The 14139-nt window shown below is 35.1% G+C and overlaps 4 protein-coding genes across 4 annotated transcripts; 1 reads left to right on the top strand and 3 right to left on the bottom strand.

Moving 5' to 3' along the window:
• Nucleotides 1-5814: 5814 nt before the first annotated feature.
• Nucleotides 5815-9355, top strand: LOC108844364 (zinc finger protein JACKDAW). The gene is made up of 4 exons (XM_018617608.2): nt 5815-6494; nt 6870-7269; nt 7933-8201; nt 8295-9355. The coding sequence occupies exons 1-4, from the start codon at nt 6308-6310 to the stop codon at nt 8993-8995; spliced, it is 1557 nt and encodes a 518-aa protein (XP_018473110.1). The 5' UTR covers nt 5815-6307; the 3' UTR covers nt 8996-9355.
• A 902-nt stretch (nt 9356-10257) lies between these two features.
• On the bottom strand, nt 10258-11651 carry LOC108844657 (fasciclin-like arabinogalactan protein 11). The gene has a single exon (XM_018617942.2). The coding sequence runs from the start codon at nt 11207-11209 to the stop codon at nt 10475-10477; it is 735 nt and encodes a 244-aa protein (XP_018473444.1). The 5' UTR covers nt 11210-11651; the 3' UTR covers nt 10258-10474.
• Nucleotides 11652-12041: 390 nt separating this feature from the next.
• LOC108846285 (uncharacterized) lies at nt 12042-12501 on the bottom strand. Its single transcript, XM_018619507.2, has one exon. The coding sequence runs from the start codon at nt 12371-12373 to the stop codon at nt 12224-12226; it is 150 nt and encodes a 49-aa protein (XP_018475009.1). The 5' UTR covers nt 12374-12501; the 3' UTR covers nt 12042-12223.
• A 616-nt stretch (nt 12502-13117) lies between these two features.
• LOC108846107 (uncharacterized) lies at nt 13118-13579 on the bottom strand. The gene has a single exon (XM_018619319.1). It carries the CDS (start codon nt 13506-13508, stop codon nt 13317-13319), a length of 192 nt encoding a protein of 63 aa, XP_018474821.1. The 5' UTR covers nt 13509-13579; the 3' UTR covers nt 13118-13316.
• Between the last annotated feature and the right edge of the window lie 560 nt (nt 13580-14139).

Here is a 14139-nt window from a genome sequence, read left to right as displayed (position 1 = left end):
TAAACAAATGAATGCATGGAAATTCGATCAACGTACACAGAACTATCGATACGCTTTTTGCGGAATTGCATACTAGTAAAAACGTCATCGGTCATTCAATGGTTAAATACAAATCAAAATCCCAGTTACTAAGAAGATTATGATGTTAATGGATTATCAACCAGAGCCTATTAATTTGTTTCTTCAATTCAACCCAAATTGAATTTTCTAGTGTTTTTTTTTCAAAGTGGGTCGGTTTAATTAAAGAATCATGTCGGCCCTTTATGTTCTAAGTTCAAACTAAGTAACTAAAAAATTGAAAGAATTTTGATGATTTCTTCATTTCTCAAGGTACCAAGTTCGAAATGCATCGCCGATTTTACAGTAGCATAGACTCATGAATTTTTTGTTCTCGTATCCTGAAAGTAATATATTGTCTCAGGATTCATACAATTAATATGTTTGAATTATTTAGATATTGTTTGGTTTGTGTCCAAACAGAGGTTGTTGGTTAGAAGAGAGATTGTGTTGTAAATTTGAAACGTTGAACCGGTTCTAATGAAATGAATCTTTGATGGAAAAAAAAAAAAGATATTGTGGCGACAAATATTTCAGATATCTTGGCAAGCGTTTATTTGACTGGACTAAATCTATAAATGAGTAATCTTAATAACCTATATTCTCAGTTTTTCACGAGAAACCACTTTTGCAGCCATGTTATTTATCAATTATTATTGTAAATTAGTATATATATCAATACTAATACTAATACTAATATAATAATGACGTTACGTCTAAGGTATGAGTATTGACTGGGTGACTTTTATAACAAGACCGGCACAATATTCAAATAGAATGGTTACCAAAAGTAATAATTAACAAGATACAAGTGGAGTCTTTATATGAAATACTAGGGCCGGCCCGCCCTACGGGCGGGATGTGAACTATAAAATAATTTCAACGGCTAATATACAAATTAAAAACATTAAGATCTGGATACTGAAATTTTAGGCATGTATATCCGGATCCGGACCAGTTATATATTTTTAAAATATTTAAACATAATTATATCTATATATGTATAGTATAAATATTTAGTTTAAAATGTCAATGTTTTTCCCTTTTATATCATCTATATCATTCACAATGTGTAATTATAAAGATTTATACATCATATAAGTTTTTTTATTCTACTTCATCTATTCCTATTCTTAGAAGAAATAAGATTAATCTTCTATGTCATTTGATTGGATTTTGTAAGTTATTCTATAACAGTGATTTATAGTTATATTGAAGTTTATTAATATTTTTAAAAGCATTAATACATATAGAACTTATAGAAATTTCATTTGCGAAAACATAGTTAAAATATAATATATATTTTTAAATTACTTTTGTTTGTATTTATAATCATACATTTGCAAGTTAAACTATAACCATAAAATAAATAATTATATTCCACAAACGGATTATGAGCCTCACAAAATTTGGAGTATTTTAAAGCTGGAAAAGAAAAAAAAAATTGGAGTATCTTATATATTTGATAATATATCCAAGGTTTGAGAATACCCATAAGCGTATGGACATTGTATAGTCAGAAAGCTTGAAGTTGTGGTTGCTCCGGGTAATGCCAATGGTCGCTGGCCTCACCTGCTCGCCGACGAATAGCTTGCTAACCCCACAAGACGCTGCCTTTTTCAGAGAGATGAAGAGATCGCGATCTCCGGAAGATTATAGATTTTGCCGGAAACGACGCATCGAAGGTTTATATATATAAGGATCTAGCAGACGAAGAGCGCAATAGGTTGATTCGTAGTGGGATGGAGAATAAATACGATTTAAGATTAAACCACAAACACCGTTACAGAATCTAGAAAGTCTCAGCGCCAAATGAAAACAGACGAAGAACACGAAGGAGAACATCTGTTTAGGGACTCCGTAGAACAGTGTCGATGGGCCTAGTGCCGAAGAGCATTTCATTTGCTCTGGACGAAGCCTACTGCGAAGCCCATTTCGAGAGAACAAAGTTTAAGTAATACGGTGCGTATCTGATGTGTCAACTCGTGAGACTTCTAATTTATGACGTGGACGCTGATGTGTCAGCAGGAGAGATTCAACTCTCTTTTATATATATGAAATATATACACAATACTAACGCGAATTTTGTAATGTTCTGTGTATATACAAATACATTCTCTCTCTTTTTACTACCTTATATAAAAATCTATGTAGACATTTTATACATCGCGATACATATGATTTATATTATATTCCTAGTTTACGTTCGATCTTCATCAATTAATGTTGGAAAGGCAAGTTTCCAAATGAATTAAATCAAGAATCAGATAATACAAAACCAAACTATTTACACAGATTGGACTTTAATCTGAAGTTCAGAATTTACGGCTGATCACCAAAATAATTAACTTTGTATAGACGTATATAAACTACAGTATAACATCTATAAATTAATAATCTATAAATTAATATTTCTATAAATTAATAGAATTTCATAGTTCCAAATTGAGTTTTGGTTCAATTAATATTTCGATAAATTAATATTTTTTATAAATTAATAAAAACAATTATTTTTGGTGTAGTTCCAACATTATTAATTTATAGAGGTTTCACTGTATGATAACACTAAATCATATGATAATAATCGTATACAAACATTGGATACCGAGAAGGGAATATGAAAGCATCCAATGGACCAAAAGAAGGCAAACACAAAAAGCCAAAAGAAAGGTTGGGTTGCATTGTTTATGAAGTTTTTATAATGTAATCTCGAAGATATGTATAATTATTGTACTACTTGTTCATTTTAGGTTACATTCCGAGACTAAATATTCAAAATGAAGGCTTATGATGCATCGTGGTAGTTGTAGTAGTTAGTGGAACTCGCAATATGTGTTCATAATCTGAAACTTACATGTGCCTTTCGAAACAAATTAAATAAAATAAATATAACTTCCAAATCATATATACATTTACCAACAACATTCGATGTTTAAATTTTCCAGCACATTTTGGATGTTTAAATGACACGAAAATATATGTATCAATCCATCACATTATATTCACTTTATAATATATTCAACGTTTATTTATAAATTTATTTTCGGTCGTCAAAATTATAAAATCTAATTCATGTAATAAATCAATAATACAAAATGTCAAAATTCAAAAAAAAAATTGTAATATATCCTGAATGATATATCAAATGTTTAAACCAGACTGAGCAATCTTCTTCTTCAGACAGAAAACTGTCTAAGCAAATCCTAGAAACCCATCGCTATATTAGATTTGGGTCCAAATCTCATGACTGCAAGTGACACTTATCATGCATTGTCACCATGATGCTCGTACACTTCTAGATATACGACTGATAAAATGGATGATATGATATATTGATAATAGAAGATAGCAATGTGCATGAGAATCATAGCTCAAAGAAAGGGTCCCACAGACAGAGAGACAGGCGTCACGGACTGTCCTATCGTCTCATCGGGAAATGCCAAAGATCCTCTCTCTCTCTATCACATTACAAAACAACATTGCAACATGCTATGTTTGGTCCAACTCTGTAATTATGCCTTAATCATTTCTTCCGATCTATATCTCCTTAAAGGCAATTCCCTTTTCTTCCCACTTCCTCGACATCACAACCAAAAGAAGAAAAGGAAGATCAAACTTCAAGTTAGAAGAGGAATTTTTATAGTCCACTCAAGAAATCAAATAGTTTTATTTTGTCCACGCGCATGATCAATATTTTTGAATCTGATTTTCAATATATTTCAGACTGTAATCTGTACTCTTTTATGCTCAAACAAATAGCAAAAAGAAACCAGGTATGAACCATGTTCTACTTCTAACTAGTAACTAACAAGAGTCTATGTAGTCATTCCGGCTAACATAGCATAACTAAAGGTTCTAATTTACTGGCGACAGTAGGGAATAGATCTTAGATTTAGTGCCACATTTTGACTTGGGCGTACACTTAATTACGTCCTAACCTAAATATATTTTTTAGAAAAGACCTAAAATCACTTTGTATTTCCAGTTAAAAATGTTTATATAGTTGAAAGGAAATACAAATTACAAAAAGGCCTTTTTGAGTTCCTAAAACTTTTTGGAGTCAAAGATAGTGCTCCCTTTTAGAAACGGGAACTTTTTACAGCTACCTATATGCTTTGTTCTTGGAACATAACATTTTCCTTTGCCAAATACAATTTCTTGGGTGTATAAACTCTTCTTTTTATAATAAATAGGAGTTGAAACTGTGTGCAGTTAAATTTATATGTAGATCCAGAACATAGCACGTACATATTAACGAAGATTTTTATATATAGATCCCTTTTAACATTTATATTTTCTCACTTTTAAACACACTATAGATGTACACATGCACGTGTGTCTATGTAACTGCGTGATATCTTGTGTATTTCATCGTTTTAACCATCCATTTTGCATTCATTTTAATTATTTAAGATAGTATTTAGGTTTGTCTAGGTTGCATTGCATGGTGTTTATGTGTTTTCAGGTTTGAAAGTACTAATCAGATTTTGGAGTTTAAGAAGTCATGAAACGTCCAAATGGTGAGTAATGGTACGGTAGCAGGGAACCTTCGCGGGCAAATGGAGGCTGCGACGAACCATGACGACCGCAGGCAACCACCGCGGGCTAAGGCAGGCCGCGACGAGAGTTCGACGAACTAACCAGAGGATTTCGCGAGTGACGACCGCGGGATGTGACGAGTGCGGCCTAGGCATGCGATTCACAAGCTGATTTCGCGGTCCTGAGGAGACTGCGGCTGAAGCTTAAAACAGACTTGGTCCATTTTTTATTTGGGTCGGCCCAGGGTTGTTGGGTTGACCCAGTTCGAGTTTTAGCTTAGTATAAATACATTTTAGACCTAAAGGTTAGGATATCTTGTTTTTTTTGTAATCACATTAGCTATTTTGGTGAAAGACTTAATCTTGAGCTTCAAAAAAGAAAAATTAAATATAAAAAAAATATATATATATAAGCATGATTAACCTTTTCATCTCCATCTCTTGTGATTATTGATCAATCTTGACCACTAAGCATGATTAACCTTCAATCATCCATGGGTTTTAGGTTATTCATGTCTATTAGTGAGTAGTTACCATTTGGATTTATGGGCTAGTGTGATTAGGGTGATTAAGTGAAGGTCTAGAGTGTTTAGTGTTAGATCTCTTGTTTCCTTGCTTGTCTATTTCTTTTAATGCTAGATTAAAGTTGGCCTCTTTAATCTAGAGCTCTAGACATTTCATACATTTCCCACCCACAAGGTGTTTGATGAAATGTCTGAACCAAGTAGAGCTTGCTCTAAACTTACCTTATACAAAGACCATTGTGTTAAGGGAGCTTAGATAGTTAATAGACTCATCCTTAATGATTGCTTAGATCTTTTAGGCTCAAAGACCTATGATGTCTAGTTGATCAAAGCAAATGAACATTCTTCTTGACCATAGAGCTTGCTTATTTCAGTGTTCTAGACTTAAAGAAGTCTTTTGATTGAAAGTTTGCCACCCTTAGATTGGATCTTAATCACTTGAAATCAAATGTCTAGCCCCATGAGTCCTATTGTCCTAGATTGATTGAAAGCTTGTTCCTTTATTGCATTTTAGCATAGTTCTAGTTCACATCATCATTCAAAACCTGTTTGCACTTAGATTAAGCACATATTTGTATTCTCAGTGCATTGAAATCACATAAGATTGGTTCGACATCTCACATATTACTTTATTTGATAGGGAACTGAAAATTCCTACTATCACTGCTAGAAAGGAAGAGACTGGCCTTTTCTCAGAATTACTATTATTAATTGAAAACAATTACTTTCCCTTTCGAAAAAAATCATAGATTGACTAAACCAAAAGAAAAAAAAGTAGATCTCTATAAGAACAACTCCCAGATCTCTAAGCGTTATTTAGCCAAAAGAACTTTTATCCCTGTACTAGTTCCCTTTAAAAATCTATAACAAATCCTCTTTCTATATAAATTTATATATATACTTCCGCGTCTTGAAATTTTCTTCCTCATCTTCTTTGGTCTTTTCTTGTCATTTGGCATAACCAAAGAGTCAAGCACATTCAAACATTCCCAAGCCCTAAAACCTATAAGAAACTTAGATGCTCTTGTTCTTGTTCTCCCTCTACAAGTTATCCCCTAATTAACTCTTTCTTTTGTTTGTATACTGTTCTAAATCTCCTGATCACCTTCTTGTTTTCTTGCAAGGTTTTATAAAAAAAACAAAACCAACTTCTTGTTCTTTAGCTCTGGTTTACATCTAAACAAAAGTATGCAGATGATTCCAGAAGATCCATTTTCTGTTTCATCTTCCATGGGAGGGTTTGTCCATCAAGAACAGCATATTCATCATCTTCAGCAGCATATCCCTGACCTTAATCCTAATTATAACCCAAACCCTAATGCTAAACCAAATCCTTCATCAGTCAAGAAGAAGAGAAATCAACCAGGCACCCCAGGTACCACCTTTATTACAAGTCACTACAATATACTCATATACATATCTATATATCTAGGCGCATATAATTTTGTAAGTCTGCTTTCCACTGAAATTACACTTACCCAATAAAAAATGCACATATATATATATATATATATATGTTTTCTGAAATAACCACAAACTGATCAATATTGACATATATGCATATATACGCATCTTGCATATATTCCATTTTGGTTATATCCGGATGCTTTACATATATGTTTCTTTTGTGATCTATTATATGACATCGTAGAATTCATTAGAACATTTTTTTGGATAAATTAGAACAAATTATATATATATATATGTGTTGCACAAAATAACGAGACATCGTATTTATACATATGGACAGATCCAGATGCGGATGTCATAGCTCTATCGCCTACAACTCTCATGGCGACAAACAGATTCGTCTGCGAGATCTGCAACAAAGGGTTTCAAAGGGACCAGAACTTACAACTCCATCGCCGTGGCCACAACCTTCCATGGAAGCTGAAGCAACGGTCCAACAAAGAGGTGATAAAGAAGAAAGTATACATATGCCCTATCAAGACTTGTGTTCACCACGATTCCTCTAGGGCCCTTGGAGACCTAACTGGAATCAAGAAACACTATAGCCGCAAGCACGGGGAAAAGAAGTATAAGTGCGAAAAATGTTCTAAGAAATATGCTGTTCAATCTGATTGGAAGGCGCACGCGAAAACTTGTGGAACTCGTGAGTATAAGTGCGACTGTGGCACGTTGTTCTCCAGGTATTACATTTGATCAATTATCTACGAGATGAAAAACGTTTGGTATTGTTGATGTTGAAGTTAAGTATTAATACTCGTACATCAGTCTTTTGTGTGAAAAAAAGAACTGATTAATATATACGTATAAATGGAGTATATGATATATAGCTATAATGTCGGTATGAATGTGTGTGCAATGTCTTGTGATTTGATATTGCTGGGAAGTTTGATTAGAGCGCAGACCATTAATTCAAGAGTTTCTGACTTTTGGGGACACGATTTAATTTGTTTAAGATTTTGATAAAAGCTGACACTTTATGAGTATGATATTCGATGAGATTTTGATGGTATGAGCATCTTATTTTATTTTGTGTGTTTGCATATGTACATGTCTATTTGGCTTCACTCTTTTCTCCTATTCACACGATATGAGTATTGCAGTATGTTTTACTATTTTAATAACTTTGTCTTGTGTTTGTTTCTGTCTTCATGTCTTGAGCTAGTGAGTTTGCATGGGAGAAATAAATGCTTCCTCCGGCCAAGAATGTTTTGTTTTGTTAATGTTTTCCAAATTCAATGCTATGTTTAATAATCAATACCTTTGTCTCGCTTCTTAAATTAATTATTAGTATCACATCTCGTTATTTAAATTTATTAGCAAACCCTAAACGCTTTTTATTATAGGAAAGATAGTTTCATCACACACAGAGCGTTCTGCGACGCATTGACAGAAGAAGGGGCGAGAATGAGCTCACTTAGTAATAATCCGGCGATCTCTACAACAACGATGATGACGACGAGTCTTAATTTTGCAAATGATTCACATGTTATGAATAATCCAAATCTTCCTCATGGATTTGTCCACCGTGGAGTTCATCATCCCGACATTAATGCAGCTATCTCTCAATTTGGTTTAGGGTTTGGACATGAACTAAGTGCAATGCATACGCAAGGTAAATCACATCTAAGTCATTTCCTATTATATATGAAAATATCGATCACTTTCATTATCATCCCTATTTATATGATCAATTCCGTGTACGTAGGTTCATCCCAAATGGTACAAATGGCCTCCACCGGGAACCACCACCTCTTCCCTTTGTCTTCGTCATCATTCCTCTCTGATTTCTCCGACCACCACTACAACCAACAATTTGAAATTCCCACGACTTCCACAAACCCTAATCTCACCTTATCAGCATCCTCAACATCACAACAAACCTCAGCTTCACTCCCATCACCACACCAACAACACCAAACCCTGAAAGACTCTTCTTTCTCCCCACTCTTCTCCTCCTCCTCCGCCGACAACAAACAAAACAAGCCTCTATCTCCAATGTCTGCCACTGCACTCTTACAAAAAGCTGCACAAATGGGATCCACTAGAAGCAACTCCACCACCGCTCCATCCTTATTTGCCGGCCCAACAATGACGTCATCCTCATCCGCCGCTTCTCCTCCTCCTCGATCATCTTCTCCAATGATGATCCAACAACAACTTAACAACAACTTCAACACCAATGTGTCAAGAGAGAATCACAATTTTGCTCCTCCTACCAGTGGTGTAACCACGAGTAGTGTGGGTAATGATAATCCATTTCAATCAAACCGGTCAGGTCTAAACCCGGCCCAACAGATGGGTTTAACACGGGATTTTCTAGGAGTGAGCAACGAGAATCACGCTCGCCAAATGGGGAGCCGTCCGTTTTTCCCTCAAGAACTCGCAAGGTTTGCTCCATTGGGTTGATCCATTGTGTGATATAATTAGATCCGATTCACTGCATATTTGGAACAGAAATCAAAGAAAAATATGGAGGACATATTTTGTGTTTATGATTGGAAGTTTCTTTGAGGAGACAAGTCTAAGAATCGTACTCCCTTGTGGGGGCGGTCGGAATGCGGGGACAAATGTCGACAAGATGCCATCATATCAGTTTACATTAAATGCTATGTACTTTTACTATGTTTGTGATGATCAGTTTACAATAAATGCTATGTACTTTTTTTGTTTGAGAAAGGGCCTTCTAATGCTATGTACTTTTACTATGTTATGATGATGATCATCATATTATTTATACCATGACAAGCATGGATTTGAATCTTTCGACATTGTTATTTTGTAAATGCTATTTTCTTTGGTTATTACAGTTTATAGGATATTAAAGAAAATAGTCTTTACGAGTTACAGGTTTTTCCAAACTTCTTACTACACAGTAATACAGTATATTGTTTCCAATATCTAAACGACATTGTTGAATTTGCCTCTCAATAGTTCTTGAAATGTGAGTTAACGTTCCTTTGGATTCTGCATCGACTAACAATATATTTAGTAGACCGATAGGTATTGTCTTTATTTTGACTTATCTCTAACTCCACACCAACGAGATATACTTATAAATTATGAAATATGTCGTTTTGTGGATCATTCCATTTCATGATCAAAAGCCAATAAAATAAAATAAAAATTTGAAAATATTTTGTCTCCCACTATCAATTACTGATCCTATCATAAGCCGGTGCTACTCAGGCATAGGTTTGAATGTAGAGATTCATTATGAGAAAGAGCATTCCACCAGCAGCCTATCTCTATGCTGGGCACTAGCCGCACTATATATATAAGTATAACTATCAAACAATGCTATAATTTCCTCATGAATCATGGGTTCCGGTACGTTCTTTTGCTAACCAAACGGTTTAAGTTTGTTACTAACCCGTTTAAGACGCTAACATTTAGAGCGGTCGAATATGAATGATATTAGGCCCAATAAGGTTAAGCCCTTATGGCCTCAACTCTTACCTCTCCTTTCTGTAGAATCTCTCTTGGGCGGCCCAAGAATTTACTAGTAATCTTACGTGGCAGAGCAAGACCAGCGTGTAAATAGCTGTGTCCGCCATTCATTGGTAAGCGTTTATAAAAATGGGACCTATCTAAGACAGTGTCCACGTGAAGAATATTGGATAGAGTAACGTGTTGTTAGTGTTACTATAGTTAAACTTGAAACATGCAAATCAAAATCGAAAGCTTCAAATTCAAATTATACTCGAAACACATGCTGCATTTTTCATCAAAAAATGTTTTGTGCAATCGCAACTCGTTGTCTCATTTTGAATCAAAACATTAACATGATAACACAATCTCAAATTACAACCAAACTTAAACTCATCATTATTCTTAAAAGCCAACGTGGAGACTCTTGAAAAGCTCTCTCTCTCTCTCTCTCTCGAGTTATATCCACAGTGAAGAAGCAGCGATGGCTGCCACGGTGGCGATTATCCCGTATCTGATCCTCTCTGCATCAGATGAATCAGTAGACGTATCTCCACCACCGTCGCTACCGGAAGCTGAACCTGTCGTAACCGAGCCGCCTTTCTCAGGCGCCGGAGCAGGAGCCGCCGAGCTTGAACCAAACATTGCTAATGGTAACAAAACTTGATCCACTTGATACACGGCGAGCTGCTTGTCGCTGTAGACAGAGTTAGCCACGGTGGCGCTCACAACACCCGTGGTGATGTTGACTTGGTTACCAGAGCTAGTGATGTTAAGAGGGAATTCACCGTTCTGTCCATCGCCAGCTTGCGTGCGTAAGGGGTTACTGACAGTTTGAAACTGAGGCATGGTTAAGAGTGTAGGAAGGACATGGAACTGAACAAGCTGAACTTTTTGCTGGTCAGATAATGAGTTTAAGGTTCCGGATTTGAGGCTGCTAAAGGCGTTATCGGTTGGGGCAAACACGGTTAGGCCTTGGCTCGAGGATGAATTGAGCTGAGTGTTGATTTGGTCTGCGGCTTGGGTGCTCTTGAGGAGTCTTATGAACATTGTGAATTGACCAGCCTTTTCTAGAACTGCGGTTATGTTGGTTGAACCGGAAGGGGTTGGAGCTGGAGCCTGACCATTGGTTGTAGCTATAACCAGGAAGAAGATGAAGAGGTTTGAGGAAATAAATTTTCTCAAAATAGCCATTGTTGTTGTTGTGTGGTGTGTGTATTGTGAGAGGTTTTAGGATTTGTTATATAGAGAGATGCAGTAAGGTGAAGAGTAGGATTCTCTAGTTAGTATGAAGATTATTACTTGTTAACTATAACAAATTCTTTCAATTAATCCAGTTAAGAGAGATTGGAAATGTTTTTAGGCTAAACTTACGAAAGTGAGTGAGAGGGAGAGAGATTGCTTTGAAGGGAGGTTGGGTAGGTGAGGATTGAAAATTAAGAATGAAACTGAAAAGAGTTACGTGTGATCTTTCAAAGGCTGTGAAGAGTGTTATCCAAGAAATGTGAGATTGATAATCATATTACTCATAATGATTTATGTGACATGTGTGCCTATCATCATGTGATGTAAGAAAGAAAGAAAAAACTAAAAAGAAATATATATGATGCAAGAGAACATAATTGTTTGATGATACTTTGCAACAGTACTATTACAAGGGAGAACTAATAATATAGCTTAAACTTTTTTTCTTCATTGGACATGCCCACACAATCTGATCTTACATCTCAACAACATTGACAAAGCAGCACACTAATGTATGTAACGACTACGAACATAAAGACAGTCTCAATACCTACTATACTATATGTTAGGCGAATGTTAATTATGTGGTTAGTGGAAAGAATTGGTTAAAGTTAACTTAGGTGCCATACTGCCATTACATGATCGGGTCTCGTTAGTAGTCAATGTAATCTTTTTCTTTTAAATATTCCAATTCTTTTAATTTGTTTGGTAAAATGCCTTAATTTTAGAAAGTATTCCATTCAGACGCAAAATATTTAATTAAGAATTTTAGATGTATCGAGATCTTAAATCTTAGATTATAATTATATAAAAAGTTTGTATAACGAAAACAGTAATGTTTAATCATCTTGACAAATTTTGATGATCTTCAATTTTATTTCATGACTATAATGCCAATGAAAAGGAGTTTGAATCTCAGAACAACCAAGAAAAGGCAAAAAAAAAACTGCTAAAATGCAAAATCTACAACTCTCGAGCCTTGATCTCTGGTTGAATAAATTTTTCATCATCTTTCTCCTCGTATATCGTCCCCAAAGAAGGCGAAGCTGAGACCCTCACCGGGAAAACAAGAATCGCCGGTAGGACTTCAAAAGGTCCGATCATCCTCGCCATTCAAAAAATAGTATTAAAAACTAAGATATATCTCTTCTAATTATAGACTTGAGAATTAGTATAGTAGTTGTCGACTTTGCTGAGAAGTTGTGTTTGAAATTATCGAATACTGCTTATATTTATAGAGAGTTCACTCGTAATCATCGTGTGAGAAAATTATTTAAAAAGAGTGTTAGTGGGAGAGCAAATAATGGTTTAATGTTAGTTTGATGAGACACGTTAAGCAAAACTCACGCGGGAACATATGTCAAGCATGACGCGGCCTCTATTAGTCGCACGTGATATTCATGTTCCACATTCAGACTGACGTGTTTCTGATTATAAAAAGAGAAGTGACGCGTATAATGCTTACTTTACAGACACGTATGGCTTGTCTATATAAAAATACAAAATTATATTCTTGTGGTTGACAAATCATCTCACCAAATAAAACTATTAGTGTGCAACTCTAGTGTCCATTTTAAGTTTGGTTTGATATGTAAAAAAATTATTGGTTTTTTTAATAAATCCTATCAGCGTTCCGGGGAGAATACACTTAGTACTACAGTGTGGACTTATGAAAATTATTGTTTGTTTGTAGTCAGGTTATTATGAAAATTCCTCTATGGTTTGATGGATAGACCTTTATTTTTTGACTTAATTTGTTTGTATGAAAATTGGATATGTAGACCGGATTCCTAGTACCAAATCGGTTCGGTAAGGAAATTCATAGAGATCATCATACTTTAATAAGACAGCTCGACATCGAACATACTGTATGTTTGGTATTAGGAAGTGATCATCGAACTACAAGACGTGTAAGTTCCAAAAATCTCACAAATACCACGAGATATGATGATAAATAAATATACTTATATACATACAAAGTCTCGTCTTATACATTTATAGAAAATTACATCAGCAAAGATCTATCTAAACCCCAAGAAGGAAGATCAAATGATCATTAAACATCTTTGTTATCATGTTCTTGATCGTCTTCTTCAGTCTCTTGTTCTTCTATAATCGTCTCGAGAATCGGACAAGTAGATGGTTTCTCGGGAAAAATTATCTGCGGAGGAGGCGACTCCATCCACCATGCCACATCCATCTTCACCACCATAGAATCTCTATCGCCGCGATTCTCAAAGAAACACATATTTGAGCAATAGGTTTGAAACTGTAGAAATATTTCAAAAAGATATTACGTTTTGGGTTGAGAAAGTATCGTTATTGTTCGAGGACATATATAGAGAAAGAGAGAATGATTGGTTGATTTGAAAGGTGGACAGATGGACGATCCATAATGAACAAAGTTGGTTGTTGACGTCTTGGTCTTCTTTGCTATAATTACAAAACGATGGAACAATACGACTATTCTGGAACCTCTAATTTTTTAAGTGCATGAGCAACACGCGTGTTTTTTTATGTTCCTACACGTTCCTATCAAATGTTAAGATATTTATCCGTGCCGGACCGTGCGTGTTGTATATTGCTTTTGTAGTTGCATCACTCAATCAAGACGCATGATTAAACGTTTTTAGTGTACAGTAGACAATTGTTTAGGCCCACATAAGAGTATCATGGACTCATTCTTTTATTCTTATGGATTCACGATATGGTTCTTGTAACATTATGAGAAACCCATGAGACAAAATGCTTAGATATATGAGATAATAAAGCCCATGGTCCAGAGAACCATTGTAAGTTTGTAACCACTAACTCTATGCAAAGTGGCTATTGCTAATTGAATGATTCCGCAGATGATATAAGCGTGGTGATATTAATAT

The sequence above is a fragment of the Raphanus sativus genome, chromosome 3 (assembly GCF_000801105.2).
Source record: "Raphanus sativus cultivar WK10039 chromosome 3, ASM80110v3, whole genome shotgun sequence".
Taxonomy (NCBI): domain Eukaryota; kingdom Viridiplantae; phylum Streptophyta; class Magnoliopsida; order Brassicales; family Brassicaceae; genus Raphanus; species Raphanus sativus.
Note: the sequence above shows the minus strand (reverse complement) of the source record. Positions and strands in the feature narration are given on the sequence as shown.

Bases quoted from the DNA above. Each gene is read 5' to 3' on its own strand.
- LOC108844364 (XM_018617608.2), top strand. From the start codon at position 6,308: ATGCAGATGATTCCAGAAGATCCATTTTCTGTTTCATCTTCCATGGGA. The intron at 6,495-6,869 runs GTACCACCTTTA...ACATATGGACAG, and splicing joins AAATCAACCAGGCACCCCAG to ATCCAGATGCGGATGTCATA. The intron at 8,202-8,294 runs GTAAATCACATC...CCGTGTACGTAG, and splicing joins AAGTGCAATGCATACGCAAG to GTTCATCCCAAATGGTACAA.
- LOC108844657 (XM_018617942.2), bottom strand. From the start codon at position 11,209: ATGGCTATTTTGAGAAAATTTATTTCCTCAAACCTCTTCATCTTCTTC.
- LOC108846285 (XM_018619507.2), bottom strand. From the start codon at position 12,373: ATGGCGAGGATGATCGGACCTTTTGAAGTCCTACCGGCGATTCTTGTT.
- LOC108846107 (XM_018619319.1), bottom strand. From the start codon at position 13,508: ATGTGTTTCTTTGAGAATCGCGGCGATAGAGATTCTATGGTGGTGAAG.